This window comes from Melozone crissalis, unplaced genomic scaffold, assembly GCF_028551555.1.
Source record: "Melozone crissalis strain CALT ecotype California unplaced genomic scaffold, PUWL_Pcris_2 ptg000004l_1, whole genome shotgun sequence".
In the NCBI taxonomy this organism is placed as follows: Eukaryota; Metazoa; Chordata; class Aves; order Passeriformes; family Passerellidae; genus Melozone; species Melozone crissalis.
In genome coordinates this window covers 26,651,755-26,673,803 of record NW_026535782.1, presented here as the reverse complement: position 1 = coordinate 26,673,803, position 22,049 = coordinate 26,651,755, and the positions used below count along the sequence as shown (strand labels likewise).

The following is a 22,049-nucleotide window of genomic DNA, read 5'->3' as shown; positions in this document are numbered from 1 at the left end:
ACTACGAAATCTCAAACGGAGGTGTTTCAAGGTATGATCATCTTTCCTCTGGTTCAGGATTTCATCAGCGTTTTAGCAACTCCTTCATGTACAGCAGAACAGGACAAGGCTGCCTTCTCTTCTGAAGGGCTGGAAGTAACCCCTCACTTTTGCTTTTTGGTTTTTCTTTCCTCCAGTGTGTCCCTTTTCCTTCTCCCCTACTTTCTCCATACACCTTCTGGCAGTCTCTTTCCTTCCCCTTTTATCCATGCAGTGTATGGGCAGTCTTTGTGGCATGTAGCAAATAAATTAAGGAGTTCATACAATCACCAAATTTATATAATGCCATTTTATATTAGAATGAACAAACATTTTCTCTTTTTCAAGCACTTTTATTAGGAAAAAAAATATGAAAAACGTTGTGTAACAAATAACATTCTGAAGTTGGTCATACTTTTTCAAGTTTAAATTGAAACCTGAAGGTTGGGGTTTTTCACCCCACAAGAAGAGAACACTTTGTCCAAGTAATGATTCTGTTGGGGTCTTTTGTTTGTTTTTGTTAATAACCAGAATGTCCATGCTCAGAAGTTTTTGAAAGTATCTGCATGAAAACTTATGACTGAATTTCATATCCCAAAGGATCAAGATCCTGGTCCAGAAGTATCAGAGAAGATTCCCTCAGCTTCTGTAGAAGCTTTCGGAGTTCTTCTTTTGAAAACACCTGAGAATAAATAATAAAAAAACCAAACATCATAAAGTTATATTTATTTGCAATGAATAGCACCGATGAAAAAAAGCAGCGGTTAAATAAGTTGCTATTTTCTATTTGATTATTTATTTCTATTTAAGATAGTTTGATCATCAGGCATTTCAGAATGACATTAAGTAAGGCATGGGAGGTAAGACACAGCATCCAAAACCTGAACATAGGCACAAGATAGCTCTGTCTCATTCTGGGGGTGTTTTTAGGCATTTGGAGGCCAAGATAGTCATGGCTAAACAAAATGCTCTAAAGCAAAACCTGCTTATATAGTGTTTGAAATGTAATGGAAATAAAGAAATCAATTACAATACTACAGCTAAATTTAGAATCACAGAATCATTTAGACTGGTAAAGACCTTTAAGATCATAAAGTTAAAATTCAATAGCCCCCATCCAAAAACCAGTAATTGCAGTACTCAGAACTGGTTGTAAGAACACTGGTCATTATCCCCAATATTTCAAAGTTAACTCAGATTCCTTAAGTCATAACACAAGGAAACCTTTTACTACTGCAGTGAATGGGAAGCGATCAAGAAACTTATGATGCTAAGGAACACATGGTGTCTTCCTCCCTATATAGAAGCTTCTTCCACAGGCAGCCCACAGAGCTCTCAGTGCAGGCCAGGCTGTGGCAGCCCTGCCCAGCTCACCCTGTAGAGCTTGTGGCGCTCGGAGGCGACCATGTCGGCGAGGCGCAGGCACTCCTGGTGCTGCCCCGTGCTGTGCAGCACCGTGTGCAGCAGGAAGCACATCATGGGCAGGCACAGCTTCCGCAGCAGGCTCATCTGGTGCGCGCGCTCCGGGTCCTCCTCGGCGTCCTTACCAGGGCAAAGTGACATTGTCAGTGGTAGGAAAATGGACCTTTCGCAGGCAGCTCAGCATAAGCACGCAATTGGTACTGTCGGAGGCAGACAATGGCCTCAGCAGCCTGGAGGGGACTGTCAAGTGTGATCTGCATGGTTACTCAGGGAGCAAGCTCTAAATGCTCACAGCAAGGCCAGAGCCAATTGAACAGGAGCACATGAAACTAAGTCACAAAGGTACAACTACATGCGATTTGTGCTTTGTGGTCTGCATCATGACATAAAAATTCATTTTACCTCTCTGACGTCAACCATCCATCCTCCATCAACAAACAGCAACACATTGTACATTTTCTCCTTAACATCAGCTGTAAGAGCATCCAAGAGGCCTTTCCAAATGCCATAATCCATCTGGCAAAGAAACAAAAAATAAACTACTGCAGAACAGGATAATTTCCAAGACTATTTTAAAACAGACTGCAACAGGCAGTACAGCTCCAATTCAAATTAGAATCTTCAGTCAGTGGCTAAAACTTAAAAGCCTGCTGCTCGCAACTATTTCCATCCTTTCTTAATGCCCTGTCCACAGAGTCAGACAGGTTGTTCAGAAACAAAGCCACGAGAGGAAGATAATTTTACACAACCTATTCTGCCATGCTTATAAAACAAATGTTTATGTTAACTGAATAGGGTATATTTTTACTGACCAGACCTGCAAAAAGAACTTTAATCAAAACAAAACTGCAGCATCTTTTAGAAAACAGAAGGTGATAATACTTAATAGAATTAATAGCAAAATCAAGCACTCACATTCATTAATAACACTGACAATCAACACATGATAATATTTACTATTACAATATTTTATGTAAAGCTGAGTTATTAAAAAAACAGAATTTATTGTGCAGTTGCCTTATAATTCTGTTGTCTCATACTCTCTCAACATAAAAATAGTTTATAATAGAGTCCTTAAATAATATGAAATAGCAGTCTTCTACTTTCTTTCATTGAACTAGACTGCCTCTAAAGCAAGAACATAAAAGTTGACAGTAAATAAGATGGACTTCCACCTACCTCATACTTCTTTTCTTTATGTTCATGGGCCACTTTTTCAGTGAAACTTGCTTGTGGTAACAAAGATGGCTTCTGTGGAGCTGAGTTCATGTGTTTAAACCATTCATTAAAGGTTTCATGGGCTTCCTGGATTGCATTGGAAACAGTGTTTGGGTATTTTTGACTCATCTGATAACCAGAATGTCATTGCATGCACAGGTTTAATGAATCAAAGAATCAGAAGTTAAATCAAATGGACAAAGCTAAAGTTTCACCACCAAGACAAAGCCACCAGTACTACTAAACAATAACTTGGAATATTGCATATTTGAAACTCACCAAATATGCACGAATACATAAGTGTTCCCGGATAGCATTGTCATCTTCAGCTGGAAGCGGAGTATCCATTCCCTGTTCCTCCCACTGGTTATATATTTCTGCTATGGAGTCTTGGGGAATCTTCACAAACACATCTTTTGCAGCTTCATGTTTCTTGGATGCTATGAGAATTTGAACTGGGTATCAGAGCTTTGCAATTTCCATACCTTATCTTCTTAAGCTGGCAAACCCATGCTTTTTAATAGACTAGATCCAGTTATATCAAATGTACTGCCAAGAGCCAATGAGAACAAAACCAACATTTAAAAATAAGTCTACAATATTTGTGAAGCTTAGTACCCAAGAACTTCCTCATGATTGCATTGCTTTGTTTAAGTGCTTCTGCCCTCTGTGCAGGATCGAATACGAGCCAGTCAATTACATCTATTTTCAGCTGATCCGCCTGTAAAAAACAACACAGAGATTCATCACCATTTCAAGCACACAACTGATGCAACACACATTAGATCTGGTCAGGGAAATACACAAGTTTGGAAAGCATTGCAACACAGTAACAAGGATTGCTTTATTCAAAAGGCTAGAAAACCTCTGCCATCTGGAATAATTTAACAAATTTAATTTTTAAGTGTTCCCAAGATATTCAGATGATCATCTCTCAACATTTTTTATGGATTATGATGCGTTTTCCTCAAATTTTAATACAAATACATTGTACCAATATGGTACATTTATGGAGCTCTTGCTATAATCTTCAGGGGTGCCATCAGCCTGCAACCACAGTTTTCCAGCTCTTGTTAGATAAACTACCTTTTTGTCTTAGGGAGCTTAAACTTTGTACTGAACTGCAAAAACATTACCACAGATTTGCAAATGATCAGTTGCTTTCTAAGCAGTACTTTGAATAGAGCCTATTAATATTACCTTGGTGTCCCTAAAGCACTGAGTTGGATCCAACCAATGCTCAACAGCAGTGACAAGGAAACTGTCAGCAAAAGCAGTGTCTGCTGTAGCTAGAAATGCCACTTCAGCATCTTAAAAGGTACATCTGAGATCCAAAGTACTAATCTTCATAAACTGCAGAGGCTACAACAACACCCTACTCCCAGCTACAGCATAGGGTGCTGCAGTCGTTTCAAGGGCCTTATCTTCACTTAATGTTTATATTCAGGTAAGCACACACCCAAAGAGCAAGGAAAAGCAGAAGCAGAGTTACAGATTTGTGCACTGTCCCCACTTGGTCACATGGAAAGTGCATCTCCCTCACAGGCTTTTTCAAGGCAATTTTCACCATTGTTGAAAGAAAAAGAGGGCTCATACATGGTCAGAGACTCCGTAGCTGATTGCAAACTGCACTATGTGCTCTGTAAAGCCCTCACCTCTGTTGTGCCTGTGTCCAGCACGTGGTCGTGGTGGCTGAACTCCCCGGCATCCTTCTTGCGGATGTTTTCAACAACGGTTTTTGTTATGGTTGCAACGTCCAGACCTGAGTTAAAAGTGAACTGGGTAAGAACTATCATGAATTCAAAACTTAACACAAATTGAATTTCAGATTCCAGTTGTTGATCTTATTCCTTACTACTGGTAATTCTTATCAGTCTGTTCAAACACACACTGTCAGAATAAATTACAAGCTTTTGCACTATCTCATTTATTGCAGATATTTTACAAGAATGAGATTTGATATAACACAGAATACCAAATATAAGACAACCAGTAAGTTCTTCAATCTGTGCTGAAGACAGCATATAGATATATCTGCTAAGATCACTGATTCCTACAATTCTGACAGCAAGACTATGATTTGACAAGAATGTACCAGGAAAAGCTCAGAATAGTTCTTTTACAGATGCTTAAGCAGGATGCGTTATTTTTGATACCTTAGCTGAGTTTAAAAGAAAATGATTGAAAAATGACTGAAGAGAAGTTAAGACATGAAATCTGCAGGAAATCTGCTTCTTTGTGCATTCTGAGTTAGCACAGAGGCATTGTCAAGGAATGGACAGTGTGCTGCTTCATTGTAATTCCCTTCTAGTTTCATGTACAGGCCCTGAAGGAAGTTTACAATTAATGCAAGAAAGTTACCATGGCTAAGAACAAGCACTATAAATTAGACAAAAAATTTAAGATACTCATAACCTTCCTAAAGCCACAAAAACAGTGTGTATTTTTATAATTAGTTCTCTGAAATAATATGAACATGTCAAGTTTCAGAGCATATATTTGAGATAGACAGCTGACTTTTACTTCCTGGTGTATTTGGACATAACCCAGAAGCAGTGATATTTAGTTTAACTCCAGGTTAATGAAAACACACCTATACACCTACTTGAAGAAGTGATCAGAAATTAATTTTATTTATCTGAAAAAAAATAATAGGGGAAGGAAAGAGTGTCATATTCATAGCTAGGTTTTAGAGCAAAAACTACTGAAAGACAAAATAACCCAGGATATAAAATGATAATTGGACCATCAGGGTCTCTCACCTGCTTCTTTTGCTAACTCCAGGCAGTGGTGGCGTTGATCGCTCTCAGTAACATCTTCAAGGAATAAAGCGTACTGAGCCACAGCGAGCTCTGGGGGCAGGTGGCTGACATAAAAGGCTATTAAATCTGTGTGCTTCTCAGACACCAACCTCTGCACAGCATGAACCAAACACACAGAATGAGAACCACATATGTAAGAAGCAAATATACAGAAGATATCCACTAATATATAAATATATTTACAGATATGCATACTATATTCCTTGGTGTAAACACCAAAGTGCTTGCACTTAAGTGAAAACATGTACTGGGTACACCCAAAAATGTGTAACCAAGTTCTGATTAATTTATTCTGACACCGGAAGATTCCACTCAACTTCTAAACAAGGATCAATACAATTGTCTCATTTAAGAACTGCTGACAGAGAATTTGTGTATTAGGCAAGCTTCCATGTATCTCCTGAGAAAAGAGCATTAGCTGCATCATAGCTCTTATCATCCTGTAACCTTAAGTCTGCTTTTCTTCCTCCTTTACATCTAAATCACATCAGAGAAAACAAACAATATTTCTGAAAGCCTACCTGAATGTAGGTCTTCAGGACTTCAACAGAAACTTCCTCCTTATTGCAAACAAATAGAAATTCAATTTTAAATCAGATGATGTGGAAAATAAAATAAAAGATACTTGACAGGCTATCACTATTAGAACAGCCACAAGGTTATTTGCCTATTCCTGCTTCAGTAATCTACACAAACAGGCTCAACTGGAAGAACTGTTTCTCTTGGAGCATGATTAAAAAAGCATGTCTCCTGATTCAAAGATTTAGTGTTCCAAGGATTTTCTTTTTCAGCAACTGGATAATATAGCCTTTGGTCTAACTGGAATGTTATTTTTTACAGGATTTAAAAAACTTTCTATTTTACTGTATATTTTAAAGTAATAAACAAAATGTCAGGTACACAGATTACTACCACAGTGTAATACATGCCCTGTTTTATTATGGAAAATGATAATGTAACAGGGTATAAATATCACCTGACTCATCTGGAATAGCCTATACTAAACAACCACTATAGGCTGAGCACCTGAAACTGCTTTAGCCAAGACTCAAGTGTTTGTTGCTCTCATGAATTATAATTTTAATTTTATATGTGTAAATTGAAGACCTTCATCTAAGCATTTATCTATATGAGCTGTATACAATCAATATACAATAAACATCATAAAAGCTTGCATTTCTGCCTCCTTCCCATGAAGTCTACTGAGGGTTGATTGAGTAATCATACAATAAAGTCATCTACTCTAAAACTGTAAAGGCAGAATCAATTGTTACAAATTCCCACAATGGAATTCATGTAGGAAATTACATGTTTTTTGTCCCCTCTGCCAAACATATGCTAATGGCTAGTTCTACTGCACTTCAGCTTAAACACCTACTGCATAAAATTTTGAGTCTGGCTAAAAAGTTAATATGTATACATACACACACACACACATCATTCCTCTTATTTAGCTAAATGTTAACTGACTTCAAAACAGATTTCCACAAGGGATTCAAGCAATGATTGCAAGTATGAATAAACAGTAACTCAGAGCTGTATTTAAATTATCTAATGAAAACATTTGTGTTTTCCCAAAAGAGGTTACATTCAGAAACTTGACACACAACAGCTTCTAAATTTTAAAATAGAGAAGGTGAGCCCCAAATTACTTGTGATATTGTCCAAAATGAGTAACTACAGCTATGTGACCCCTATGCTCTGTGTATTTAGCATAAATAGGCCAAATAGGTAGTAGGCTATGCTTTCTTTATACTTGGAGATAATAAGAAAGTTTCAGCTGGTACTAATTACCTCAAGCAGAAGCATTTATGAGCTTACAGCAGCAATAGGTACCATTCCAGCAACTGTCTATAAGAACAGGTTATATTTAAGACATCTTGGCTGCTATGAATAAGCCTAACATGAAGTTTGACCAAGGACCTTCTCAACAAAGGGTTTCTGAGTAAAATCCACCAGCCTCAAACCCCAGTTTTTAAGCTCAGCTGGAAGGGAGGAGGATGCTCTTTTCTCCTTTAGGCTCCAAGATCAACACATACAGTATTGAAGCATGCAGCTCCTCCTCAGCCTGGCAGTAATTTACCATCATTCCATGTTGTCCATGTACTTGCACAAAAGAATTTCTACTTCCAAATGACAATGACAGCAAATCAAGTACAAGTGAACTGACCTTGGTCTGCATACCCAAAGTGCGGAAAAACAGAATAAGATGTGTCATGAAACGAAGGAGGTGTCCTGGGAGCACACTTCTGTCCTTGGAAAGCCACCTGCTGACTTCCTCCATCAAACCTATAACCACCAAGGAAACATCTGCATTAGCCATACCATGGAGAAAAAGAAAAAAACACCCAAGAAATATTTCCAAATTATGCATTTATTCAACAAATGTAATTTAGTCTCAGAAGTCCAACAAAACAGAACAGCAACAATTGTGGAAAGATGTAGCTGTTTGCCTTAAAAATGTACTGTATGTATCCCATCATTTCTCAGCAGAAGTTATAGCTACAGTCTGGCATGTATCCTGACACATTTACAAGATTTCATTACTTCTTTGAAAGCCACCTTGTAGGTCAAACTGTTCCTACAGTTCTTGATTAGAGCACAGCTTTAAGGCAGAGCTTGCCTACTGTGTGCTTCTAAAAATCCATTAATACAGAAGTTTCTGGAAAGGTTCCTCAAAACAATGTAGTCAGCTGACAATAAAAAAAAAATCACTTAAGAGAAAAGCTTACCATCCACATCTCCAAGTATAATGAATTTCTGAATCACATGATAGTGTTCTTGATTCTCCTCTATAACCCTCTGGAGACAAAAAAAGAAAATTCAAACTTTGAATAAATCTTCTAGCATAATGTATGAAGAAAACAAACTTATAAATAAAGCAAAGGTTCCTCAGGGGAAAAAAGCTATCTTATTTCAAAGGGTATCCTTCATAAAGAGCAAGAGAAAAGGCACTTGCTGTCTCTGCATCAAATGACAAGAACATTGACAAACTAAAAGAAAGAACTGGAATATAGATCTGTGCAGTTAATACTTTCATGGAAGACAGCCAACTCCAAGGGCTTTTTACTCTGAAGAGGAGAACAAACAATGATGTTACAGATAAGATTTACAAAAATCACAGAAGAAGCAACAATGTGTACAAATCCTTAAAGAAAAGGCCTGTGAAAGTTACTTCAGGAAGAAATTCCACCCTCTCCCCAGAGGAATCAACACATTAATGCATGAAATGCAATACAAATCTAAACTTGCTTTATGGTGAGGATTGCACTATGTTGCAAAGGCAAATACAGCTGGGTGTATCTGTAGCTGACTGCATGTCTTTGTCTTAGCAATATGATAAATGCTATGTGTCCATTCCATCAAATAAATGTAACTGTAGTTTCAATTTAATCACTGCAAAATAACCTTCAAGTTTTGTATCCTCATCTTACACGAACTGAGTATTTTGGGTGCTAAAAATAACAAAGAATCACAGTCTAAGCAAATATGCTTTTAAATTTTGAAAGGCCTGTTCTGAAATATGCACACAAATCTCCTATGAAGAAAATAGAGTGAAATCGATTTGGAACATTTTGTTGAAGTGTTGAATAGTTGATTTGTCTGTCTGCTTTGTATGTCTGACAACATCTGACAGCCATCTATTTCTTTTGCACACCCAGCTAGTTTGGCAGATACAGGGCAGGGCAACATAAAACCTGTATCACTTTCACTCTTAAGAGGGTGTAGCATGAAGAAAAATCTATTTGAATTTGGAAATCACACTATTTTGGGGATAGAAAACATGAAACAAATAAGTCATTGTGCATATTTGAGCATTTCACTAAAGAGTGAAGTAAAAAGTAGAACCCAGTGAATAATTAAAAATGGTAAGCAGTGAGGAGAAACATGGCAATTATTACATACCCTTTTGTCTGTTGCCTGAAGTTCTTCAAAAACTTTTTCTGAAGTCCAGCTTCAAAGCAAGGGAGAAAAGACAAAAAATGTTACCTTGAATAATTCCCACACAGATTCCATACAGGATACTTTGTTGAGTGTAGCAGCAGCAGCACAATTTTACTTGAAACTTACTTTGTTTCTAAGTAATCTCTAGGGAGCTCTTCCATCTCCTCTGCAGTTACTACTGAGGTTCGTATTTCCTGCTCGACTAGAGTGTCCACCATGACCCTGAAGTATGCCCAAACAGTATCTTCCCAGGTATCACAAACTGGAAGAAGCTACATATGAAAAAAAGTGTAAAAATTATAAAGAAATGGAGAAACACCAGAACCCAAACAGAGCAACTATAATTTAGAATCAGATTTTCAGGCACCATAGCAGTGTAGTAACCACCTTAAACAGCAGCCTTTCCTTGACTGAGAAGTCTGTAATATATTTAATTAAGACATGTCAGTACTAGAAAGAGCATGTCTACTAAAGCAATGTTTGTTATTGTTCTGTTTACTAGATCTTTAAAAGTACAGAAACCAGTAACTGCAATATTTCTGATGATATCATTGCACATATGAGAAAGGAAATACACAACAACCAAACACTGTTTAATTAGGAGGGTTGACATACCTGTTTGAGGTTTCCACTCAGGGCTGCATAGATTGCTCTTTCATATCTGTTAAACTGCTCCTAAGAGAAACAGTAAAAACACCCATACTTTAAATTACAAAGCATTTAAGTTTTCTAGTCACTTTACATTTTATTAGAGATGGATCCATTGCAAAATGTTCCATCTAACAGATTCCAAGTAAAGTTGGAAAATCCAAAATAAGAATAGCAAGTGACACTCCCTTCACTAACATCCTCTTGTAACTTAACTGAAAAATTTACATTGACCTGGAAAGAAAGCAACGTTTTCTTTCCCATTCAATTAAGTCAAGATGAAGGCAGTGTCAGTGGTTTTACTTTCAACCAGAAAAAAAGGGAGACGTTTCCTGAAAAAGTGGTGCTGATTATGTAGAATTCTCACAATGCATAAATATGATATTTCAGAAATCCTCTTAGAAGCATTAATTGTGAATCCTCTAAGCAGCAAACACAGAGTGGCTGTGTTTACTTAAAATCGCATTTCAGAGTTCAGAAAAGTTCAAATTTATGTATTAATAGAAAATATAGCAGCATTGTCTTACCTCTTCAGCCATGCGCCAACAACTAATTTTCCAAATGCACCTGTATGGATTGCCTTCAACAGGCTCCAGCTCTTTTCCTACATGCAAAGAGTAATTAAAAAAAAAGAAAAAAAGACAGGGAAAGGAAAAAGAGAGAAAATGTTATTTAAAAAAGAGAATGCAGTAATGTCTAAAAAACAATAAAGTCTATTTTTGTTTCATAGCTCAATTTCATTCCCTTTAGAACTCTTTCTAAAGCATTTTGATGCTTTTGACTGGACTGCAAAACCGCTTTTCTGGCTAGTTGGGTGAATTGCATCTATAAGTTACAGTAATTTAAAAACTTGGCTGCTATCTAGCTTTTAAAAAAATAATGCTTTTGGCTGTAACAAAGCTACAGTGTCTACATTTGAAAAAAAAGCAAAGTTAAGGGAAAAAAAAATTTATATCTTAATCAAAGCTTCTTAAAAATGTTACTGCTTCAGTGCTGCTACTTTGCATGCATCAGCATGGGCATTTATACCTGTGTAACAACAGCTTAGGTAGGCAGACTCAAAAAAAAGCTAGGACAGTGATGTGGCATGCAGATAAAAGCGACAGGCTATCAGGATTTGAAAAGAAAGAAATCAAAAGAAAGAAAGCTTTCCACATCCAGCTATAAACAACACTTAGACTCATTCTTGAATTCCTTGCTAAATCCTGCAATGTACTGAACACAGAGAGAAGCAGCAAGGTACTGTGTTATAAATGGGGAACCATGTGCAAGGAACCAAGGAGAAAGGTACTTTAAAATTTTCAAATATTTTAAAAGCATCTCTTTCTCCTGCATTTACATTTGCTGAACTCTAGTCCTACTACACCTTTCTGAAGCTGAGTATATCGTCCAATTTGAGTCTGTAAGCAGCAAAATGTGTGCTAGGTGGCATGAGCCAGATGTTAAGAAAATAGAAGACCCAAGTTATTGTATGGAGGTGGAGAAGATTTGTACAGAACTCTGAGACGTCTACTTCCTAACAGTTATGTCTGAATTTAAGAAAGGAAGTGGCTTGAACATGTGTAGATGGATACAATGAATTCACTTTCAACTAAAATAATTTCGTGTTAGTTTTTACATGTTCAACAGATATGGTAAAACATTCCAGACATCAAAAAAGGCTCATCTGGTGAAAATAAAGAGCAATTTCTCTTTGCCACAAATAGATACTATGAGATCTTAGTATTTTTATATCTGTCTCAAATGCACTTTGGAGCAGATACCTCCATTTATGTTAGGATCATGATACAATTTCCAGCCTTCCAAAGTTGCAGCTCTCCAGGCCTGACCACATCGTTTGCATAAGCGCTGTGCCTGAAAAATAACACATTTTCTTAGCAACACACTTCACGGTAGGAAAACCTCCAGCTGCTTCTTTAAAAATGTGAGTATTATTAAACCAGTAAATTTGTGTAGAGATTCTACTATGTGAAAAATAAGCACAGAGGATCTTAAATTCAAAACAACTGAAAGATTTCAAAGTAAATGCCATCCTTTTTTCACCTTCAGTCAGAATTTACAGCAATGTAAGAAATGTGCTACAGCCTTGTCTTTGTTAGCTGAACAGCTGTTATGCATCATTCTGGTAAGTCTAGTGTAAAGCACAGCCCTTTTGCTTATATGTTTAATTGTTGTCTTCATGCAGTCATCTACTTTCCCAGTTCACTCAGCCTTCCCAATCCCAACTGAAGCTGCAAATCTCTACTCACAATGCCCTGCAGCAGTAGGCTGATGTTCCATACCATCAGAAAATGAATATATGTGCACCATATTGGAACAGAATATGAGCAAGTACCCATAGTTCTCACTTAAGGTCTTTGGCACGAGAATCTCAAATCCGCTTTCCTCCCCATTACTCAAATGTCATTATGTATACACACCTGATAATCCATTGATGATTAGAGACACAATTAGGAAGCCCTTTAAAGCATTCTGTCAGTTCATCTTGGCAGTATGTAGTATCAAAACACCACAGTGAAAAAATATCATCACACAACCCAAACACCCAAAACTACATTTTTTCCATAACACCTATTCTACACCCAAAATTATTTAACTAGAAGCAAGTTTGATTACAATGCTAATTTGGCAGTCAGTATTGACAACAAATTGAAAACTGAATCGCTACAAGCCAAATTTAAACAGACATTTTAGTACACAGCTTATTTGCTTTTACTTCATTAAAGCTTACACTACCTCATCTGTCATTCCTGCTCTGATGAGAGTGAAGAGATACTTCAACAACCTTGCATCATCTTCTTGGTCCAAATCATCAAGTGGCAGTTTCTGTCGAATAGGAGCATCTGGATCCTAAAAGGAAAAAAGTCATCACTCAACCTACACAATAGATGTCATCGCATCTACACAATACCTATATGTCTCTTCCATTAACATCCTGCCCTGTTTTATAATTTGGAGTCACTTTTTCATGTTGGCACAATAATCTGTACAACTCATGTAATATTGAGCATGATACTTCCGTTTTTCCTCTAATTTCTCTTATTCCTCTTCTGTCACTGTTCCTATCAAGAGTCAATGTAAATAATTTACTCCACTGCCTTGTTTTTTGCCCTAAATTTCTTATCTTCCAGCTCTTCTCACCTTCAAACATCCTTTGCTCTTCTATCTGCCTACCAGACTGTTTCTCCTCCTTCACCTTCCATCTGAGAAGGTTTTTCACAACAGCTGCACTTGCTTCTATGTAATCCAAAGAGATTTTTCCAAAGCCAATCAATACCTCAGATCACTCCCCAATTGAATTAACCTTCTATGGCTGCTGTGCTGTCACTGAAGCAGCTCATCACCTTGTTCTAATGGACAGCCCTTTCTTTCCTTGACTTCCCTCCTATTAGCTTTTATTACAGAGCTCTCCAAGTACTGCACTAGGACTTGGTTTTATTGTACTGGTTACTGCATAAAGACAGCATTCCCTTATCTGCAAGGGCTCCTCAAAGAGTTTTAGAAGCTTTTCTGCTTAGGAACACAGGTTTGTTGTAGTCATAATAAAGCCATTACTTTGCCAAATAGATCACAAGTACTTGTGTGGGGGGTGGGGGTATGGAAGTGACTGCTGAAAGAAAACACAAGTCCACAGTGATCCATGAAAGAATTTTTGAGGTGCCCTGCCTCACAATTTCTGCAGCCATTTTTAGATACTACAACTACTTTTAGAAAGCACAACTATCTAAGAACTGGTGGCAATCTGTGAAGATAGCATATTTCTCCAGCCCATTTTGAAGCCAAGCCTTATTTTCATATAATCCTTACCAACTCTGTCACCAGAGGACGAGAACTTCCCATGTATGTACTTGACTGTCGCTGCTTCAGGGCATGTAGTGTGTTATCCCTGAAAGCAGTGAAATGTTTTACAGAAAAATTACTTTTTTAGCAAGCATCTTTGAGTAACACAAATACTGAAAGACATATTTTGTTACATAGAGTATGTTTACAGAACAGACACTTGGTTTAGCTGATATATCCATGGACTCTGCTAGTGTTGTGAAAACATAACATTTCACAAGTACAATATTAGAATTAATGCACATATATTTGATTTCTTTCAAAAGCATCCATTATTTCAATCATTCATATATTCCACTATTAACTGACTTCTGCAAAAGGAGCCTTACCCATTATCATTACTATAAAGTCAGTCTAGGGCAGAAATTTAATTGAGGATAAACACATAATTCCAAAAGCCTGTATTCACCAGCCATTAAAAGCAGGTTAACTCCAGGCATCTAGCATGGAAGGTAATCTTTGGTCCATTCTGCCATAAAACCCATCAGTGATAATACAGGTGACGATGGCTTCTGCTGAAGGTAAATGACATCAAGTGATTAAGAACTTGGGCAAAAACTAAAGCCAGACAAAGATTAAATTACAATGGTCTGATGGTTTTTCCTTTCATTTTTGCCACCCAAAAGGCATTAACTGACTTGTGAGATTTACTTCAGTGGATGGGTAAGAAGTCTCAATGTAAGAATTAAAAGAAAAGAAGTGAATGAAATGAACAACCTAAAAGACCACTTCTTTTCAAGAGTGATTCTGTGACTGTGAATTTTACGCTTGATGGGAAAATGTATATAATCAAAGAAAGTCTGAACTCACCAATATACTGTTTTTGCATAAAACTCAATATTATCGGAGAAGTCCCCAATTTCATCCTTAGCAATGCTCTCTAGCCAATCCACCACCAGCTGGAATAAAATTAAATCGCATTTTTAAAACAAACATGTAACAAATAATACTTTTACTACGTTCCTCTCATCTCTGGATCCACTTGTTATCTAAGCAGCAACCAAAAGGCTGGCAGATCCAGAAGACTATTCCACTTGCATTTTAAATATGCAATTGAAGGTGGTTGGCACTTTATGTGTGTTTCTCAGTGGATACTGCAGTTAAACACAGTGCTGCTTAACAGCTTATCAATCACCATCAACAGTAACAGATGCTGCAAATGGGAACAGCTCTCAGCCTTTCATCCTCTGCAGAACAGCCAGAAAAATCCTTCTCATTTCAGCAACTAAGGAGCACCATTTTTATGCATACAATTCACACACACTTGAGTGAATGTTAAAAAATATTAGAAACAACTCCCAAAAGTGCATAGAGCATTAGTATTATGAACATTTAATCTATTTTCATTCCCATATTAAAAACTTTCCATCATACCTGACTTTGTCGAACAAGAGAATCTTTCTGAAACAAGTTGTCTACAGTAGTTTTTTCACTAGCAGTTAAAGCCTATGTAAGAAAAAGCTGATTATTACTTCATGGAAAATAAAATTTCTACAGAAGCAGAAATACCAACTCGAACACATACTAATTCAGAAATTTGCTACAAGTTCAGTATGCTGTATTTCCCCTCCCCTCCCAATGTATAAATGCCTTATACATTATTTTATTTGATCATTTACATCCAGTTACACTGAAACCATAAAAATGCGACTTAGAATATAATTCACAAATTATATTCTAAGACCACAAGTAGAAAGATTCCACAGAGTAGATTCGTTGATTCCTTGACTGCCAGCATATTATCTTAAATCCCATTTGCTACCTTAAATTAAAAGAAAAAAATAACTTTTCAATGTCATACACACATTTAACATCAAAAAGCGTGAAAAACAAAAAAATACCAACCCCAGAGCCCTGCTCCTTCTATTTGATCTCCTGCATTAATTTAGCTTTCATTAGACTTTCAATAAAAAGAGAACAGAAAATGTGCTTTCCTAAAATACAGAGGTAGGAGGAAACTGGGTATTTTTGGCACAACAGTGATTAACACTGACAACTTAGCAGTGGGAATTGTAGAGGAAGCTATTTTATGACTGGGAAGAAAGATCTGCAATCACAAATTTTACAAAGGCAGAGTCACTTTACTTATTGTTTTGTTTTCCTAAGCATATTCTGGCAGCAAAGGCTGGAAGCACTGTATTGACATAGACAAGATGACTACAGCTCTAACGGGAATGCTAAAAAATTTGGATTTCTCTTCAGGTAAATTGGAATCAGGACTGCAAAGGCTAGACAGCTAGAGACCACATTCTTCTTTTAAGCAAAGCAAAACTATCTCTGATCTATGGGAATGTCACAGCTACTGAGGCAGCTTTTAAAAATAAATAAATAGTTATTTCTAGTTAGTTTAGGGTTGCCTTGTGTAGAGCCAGGAGCAAGACTCAATGATCCTTGTGCATCCCTTCCAACTCAGGATATTTAAGGAAACAAAACAAAGAGTAGTTTGCAATAATTTTTACACTAGCAATCTCTCTTTAGAATGAAACATTTAGATGTACTTTTCACAATAGATGAAATAATTTAGTAATTGCCTTGATAAAAATCAGTCTCATTTTTCACTTTTGAATTTTAAGTGACTGCCACTTTGAGATTTTAAAAGTAAAATACAAGCATGCAGCCTATATTTTGCTTATTTAGCTTCTTATATCACTTTAAAAAAATGCCAAAAGAGTCCATGCTTACAGTGATATCAAATGCAGTTTCATCTTCCAGTGCAGACTGTATTCTGTCTCTAGAAATAAAAATGCAAACCACTAAAGATTAAAACAAAAGCTGAGAAAATTTAGCAAAATGTCTACGCATAAGTGATTAAAAAACTTTACAAAAATGTTCTTAAAAATGCTAAAAGTTGCAAAGGTAATAAGAACACTCCTATTTATAACTTTAATTTCTGTAAACAGATAACGAATAGACATATATATCAGAACCTACTTCAATAAACAGCTTTTAAACTTAATAACAACTTAATAAACAGCTAATTAAGCTTAATTGCTTGACTCCATATTTATAAACTCCTAAAAAATTTGTCCAAGAAAGTTATCTCAGTACAAAAATGCAGTAGTGTGCTTTTCTAAGGAATTACCTATAAAGTGAGGACAGCAGTCTCCATGTTACCATCTCCTGCTTGAGAAGCCACAAGACACTGGCAGTTTTGGAAAACTTCTGCTGTCCAGGAGTTGCCCGATAAACTATTTTCCCTAATATATTCACCTGAGAGAAATAAATTTATACAGAGTTAATATTGCCAGAGTTAATTTTTTTGAATTTTTCTATTTTTTTCCCAAACCATTACAGCAATCTTTTTACTATCCTGAATGTTTTCCAACAAATGGGTTTGATTACCCATTCAAATGATGATTTTATTTATAAAATAATGATTATTTAATTTATTTACATATGAGAGAAATAAGTACATTTTAATCCATCTTATTAATAAAAACATTTATACATCTGCTGATGTTTATTGCCACTTGACACTTTCAGTGGAACAGCAACCAGATGACAATTTTAGTATTCAGCAAGCCACACCATGGGTATTCCCATGCCAAAGCAGTGTTTGAGGAAAGTGAGATGCTACTCAACACTAGTGTTCAGCAACTCATAAGCTGGAAGATTTAAAGTATGTATGTTAAGCCCTGTGACTTCCCAGCAACACTGCTTGGGGAAGGGAATGTAAAATAAAGTAAATAAAAACGAAGTAGCTCCTTACCTGACTGTTACAAATATTTTCATACTCATCCACAAGATCAAAAATGGTAGTTGATGTATGCTTCAGAAAGGAATGCAGAAAGTCAGAGTACATGCTCATAGTAGCTAGGACAGATATAAGAAGAAAGAGCCATATTAGTGAGTCACAACTTGGTAAAAAAGCCCCCACTGAACTACAAAAACATCCTTCTGATGGCATCTCAGTTTTGCAAATTTAAATGAGTACAATGATGATATGAGCTATCTCATGAAGTCAGAAGTATTTATCAGCTAAGACAGTAAGATCTACAGAAGCTATGGGCTATCTCAGTTATAAAACTTTAGTTGTAAATATGCCACCTGCAAGAACTTCAACAGTAAACTCATTTGTGTATCTCCACAAAACTAATGCACTTTGCTTCCCACATCACTAGAGCATCACCTTTATTCCATCAGAACAAGCTCCATAGAAAGCACAAACTCACAAAACTCCAATAAACTGGAACAGGGTAATTTTCTGAAGTTTTAAAAATAGACTGTTTTTGACTAAGAAATACCAGCAAAATAATATTGAAATTTTTTAAAAAGGACACATATATTTATACCCACAAATCAGAACTGGGATCAATTAATAATAAAACTCCAGATTGTCTCACCAGCTTCCCCAGGATCATCCTCACGTAACAAGACAGCACTCATAGTGACATCTTCTGTCAGATTGGACATGTCTGCATTTACAAACATCCCTCTCTGCTGGGGCGAGAGTGCCATTGTCCAGTTACTTTCATCCAACTGAAAGCACAACAAGAACATAATGAAAATAAATTTTTGCCTTCTATATGAATGGTATATAAACAGAGAATCATAAGAATCTAATATTGAAATAACTGCCTTTAGATAAGGTACAACTATGCCATAAAAGTTACCACTGTGTCTGGTTTAGGGCAAATTTAGTCACCCCAGGACACAGTGAGAGCTCTGTATACACACTGATCAATCCAGAAGCTGAAAACTTATGAAGAAACAAATGGCCTGTATCAAACCACAGAAACTAAAAAGGAGAATGAATTAAAATGTAGACAGAGAAAAACACCTTAACTTCTTTAGAGTTAATTTAAAAATAAATGGAGATAAGATGCTTCAGAGGTCTCTACTGATAACTTTTGCAATCAGTACTTTTCCAAAGACATTGAAGTAGAAGATAGTCAATGTCCTCTAAAAAGTCATCAGAAGGGCTTGTTCTTTGAAGTCTAAACTTCAACACTCTAGTGAAGCCTAATACTGGAGAATGCTACAATAAGAAAAATTCCAAAGTTTTAACTTGCTAACATAAAAGAATTATCTTTGAAGAATTTGTAAACAAGCACAGTCAGGATTATTGTAGTCACAAACCAATGTTATGAGGACCAGCTTAACACACATGGTGTATTTGGAAAGTCCTTGAAAACCTCTATTATTCCTCACTGCATCATCTCAAAGAACAACACAGTAATAATTAACACCAGCAGTAAACAGCAACAGCAGTGCCAGCAAGATTGTACCACTCACAGTTTGTCTTTGGAGCAAAAAACACAGAAACTCTGAACTTGGAATTTGTTATGTTTCACAAGGACAAAAGAGAAAAAGATGCTCTGACCATCTTACCATCGACAGATTGCCAAAAAGTCCAGAATTTGGTAGAATAAGAGGAGATTTCCCTCCTGTTCCCAGCATGGCAGACATATCTGATGGCTTCATGGAGCTGCGATGCAATGCAGTACCTGAAAGAGAAAGAGGCTTTTCTGAAAAGTATTTAAAGCTACTCTGCTCCACCCAGAAATTCCAAAAGAAATTTTTAACAGGGACTGAAGTACTTATGCAGTGTAGATAGAAGCCTGAAAACAGATTATATATATGCACCAAACAGGAAACATCCCTTCAGCTACTAGAGTTCATTGTAAACACACATGAGCATAAAGGGCAGCACATCACCACTCATTCTTTCTTGGAAATTGGTCTCCAAACCCTTAACGCAAAAGGCAGCCCAAAGATGTGTCAATTAGAAAAGATTGTTCAGGACCTTGTCCAACTTTATTTACTCCAAGGATAGAGACTCCATAGACTGTCTGGGCAACCAGTTCTAGCATTCAACTACCATTACAGAAAAAAAGGGGGTGTTTTTTAATGTTCAAACAGAATTCCTTGTATATGCTGTTGTGCCTATTGCCTCTTGACTTTTCAGGGCACCAAGAAAAACTTGGCTCTTTTTTTACTCCCTCCCATCAAATATTTATATATATTTACAAGATCCCCCAACCTCTCTCTCAGGATAAACAATCCCAATTCCTTTCAGTCTCTCCTCATATGTCAGATACTTAACCTACTAACCAACTTTGTGGGCCTTCACTGGATTACAGCACATCCACGTCATTCTTATGGATTGTTATTAATTATTAAGTACAACCACATAAAACCTTTAACTAAATAGTAAGCAAACAAGCAAGCAGTCTTACCTGGCTGGTGAAGTAATGAATTAGGAGTTCGGGAAAGAAACTGGCTTTTGGGTGTCATGTTTCCAATGGTGTCATCCAGGGATGTAAGAACTGATTAATAAACTAGTTAAGAAACACTCTCCTAAACACACTTTTGGATTTATTCTAAATGAATGTGATTACTTGGAAAGGAAAAAAATTTTGTCGTAACTCAAACGTTATGAAAATTACACATCTTGTCTTTCAAAATAAAACAGTTTCATAAAATGTTTCATCACAACCTTAAAAGCTTGAGGGTTAAAAGGGACACCACAAAGTGATGTTCAGAAATATGAACACAACAGGTCTGGGACTCCTCACAGTGGCTCAGGTCAAAGAGAATCTGCCCCATGAGGGGCTGCTTCACCCTACATCAACCATAACAAGAAAATCTGAGCCTGAATATATTTTTTAAAATGTTCCCTCTCTCAGTTCCAGGTGCTCCATTGCTCTACTTTTCTTCTTCCCATCAGTAACCAGGTTAGGTGCTCTAGGAATGATTTACTAAGAAGCAATTGTATAAAAGTTTCAGTAGCTTGTGCTATTAGCATTCAGAAACATCCCAATTCGTAGCCACAATATAATCAGGGCAAATATCTCACTAGCTTTATTTTAGATGCAAAATCCCTAAGAACAAGCAGATGTACTGGATTCCTTTGCTATCGCAACCACGAAAATACCACTATCTTAGCTGTTAAACTACATGATGGGGGAGTTCCTTATTGTAAAAAAGCAGGGGGGGAAATTTCTATGGAATTTAAATCTATGTCTGTGCACAACTCTTGCTATAACAGTGGTTGGAAAGTTAAGATACACTAGATCATCATAATACTCTGATACTACAATACCTACAAATAAGTTTACAACCATAAAATTAAGATATAATGAAGGAAACTTATTTTTCTTTTCCAAAAGCTCAGAAATGGAGGCACAGAGTTCTCAGATAGTTCTGGGTGGAAAACCACTTGAGTTCATACACCCATGAAAATCTAAGCAGTATTAAAAATATACACACCTGGTGAACACAACAGTAAAAGATAAAAATTCTTTACAGAAAATGGATACTAGAAACTCTTTTCTGAGAGCCTTGCTTTTGTCCAGGTCTGACCATCTCAGGATCTCGGGGGGATGACATGTCGTCAAAACCATTTCTACAAAACAGCAGCATAGACAGAAAACAAGCAAATGAATTCAAGCAGGACATCCAAGATCTTACTCTCATACCAAAGTAATTCCACAAGCAGGAAACTTAAAGCGTTAAGTCATCTCCAATCTTAGTTGTTATGTCCAGCCTCCTCTGGAAAAATCCAGCACTGCTTATCAGCTTAGGGAAACGAGCTTGCGTGAAAACCCAGATTTTGTTCCTCCTACACCATAATTAACATTTTACTATTAAAAAGAGGGGGGAAAAAGGCTAGGAAGAGATGCAACAATAGGAAATTCCAATTTTGAACTGAAAAATTAAACTGAAAGAATGGCATGACTTCACTACATCATTTTTTCCCCCCGGATAACACAATCAGCACAGAGCAGCAAAGCTCACGTGTTTGCGGAAGGGAAAACACCCACTCACTCGCTCCCAGTTACTGGGAGCCGAGCAGCCGCTCCCGGTGGGCCGTGGGGGCGGCGCGGCCTGGCAAAGGCCCGGCCCCGCGACCCTCAGCAGCTCTCGGCTCCCGGTGAATCCAAAGACAAACCCAAGAAGCAACAGCCAGACTTGAAGCTCCCGGCTGACTAAACCCCTCCGGTACGCTCAGAAGCCGCTGCAGGCCCGCTGCGTTTCGCAGCCCGCACTGTGCGCACCCGCTCCCGCCGCCGGGGCGCGTCTCACGGCCGGCGCGGCCCAGGCCGGGGCTGCCGCCGCCGCCCCTCACCTGTCCATGGCAGCGGCCCCGGCGCGGCTCGGCCCGGGCTCAGCCTTCCCGCCGCCGCCAGCGCC

The 22,049-nt window shown here is 37.3% G+C and overlaps 1 protein-coding gene across 1 annotated transcript; it reads right to left on the bottom strand.

Annotated features, from left to right (window-relative positions):
• Positions 1-374: 374 nt before the first annotated feature.
• Positions 375-22,049, bottom strand: NUP107 (nucleoporin 107). The gene is made up of 28 exons (XM_054278809.1): positions 21,985-22,049; positions 21,176-21,261; positions 20,093-20,182; positions 19,245-19,360; positions 18,257-18,392; positions 17,623-17,726; positions 16,996-17,123; positions 16,596-16,644; positions 15,288-15,359; positions 14,724-14,812; positions 13,881-13,959; positions 12,810-12,923; positions 11,837-11,927; positions 10,601-10,677; positions 10,041-10,100; positions 9,552-9,697; positions 9,387-9,435; positions 8,213-8,282; positions 7,651-7,769; positions 6,002-6,040; positions 5,421-5,571; positions 4,314-4,420; positions 3,277-3,379; positions 2,938-3,098; positions 2,620-2,745; positions 1,843-1,956; positions 1,393-1,560; positions 375-700 (listed from the first exon to the last, which is right to left on the bottom strand). The coding sequence occupies exons 1-28, from the start codon at positions 21,990-21,992 to the stop codon at positions 593-595; spliced, it is 2,760 nt and encodes a 919-aa protein (XP_054134784.1). The 5' UTR covers positions 21,993-22,049; the 3' UTR covers positions 375-592.

What these genes read in the sequence shown, in the direction of transcription:
- NUP107 (XM_054278809.1), bottom strand. An exon ending in TTCATTACTTCACCAGCCAG is followed by an intron (nt 19,361 to 20,092) that starts GTAAGACTGCTT and finishes TTTCTCTTTCAG; the next exon opens with GTACTGCATTGCATCGCAGC. An exon ending in TGATCCTAACATAAATGGAG is followed by an intron (nt 10,678 to 11,836) that starts GTATCTGCTCCA and finishes CTTTGCATGTAG; the next exon opens with GAAAAGAGCTGGAGCCTGTT.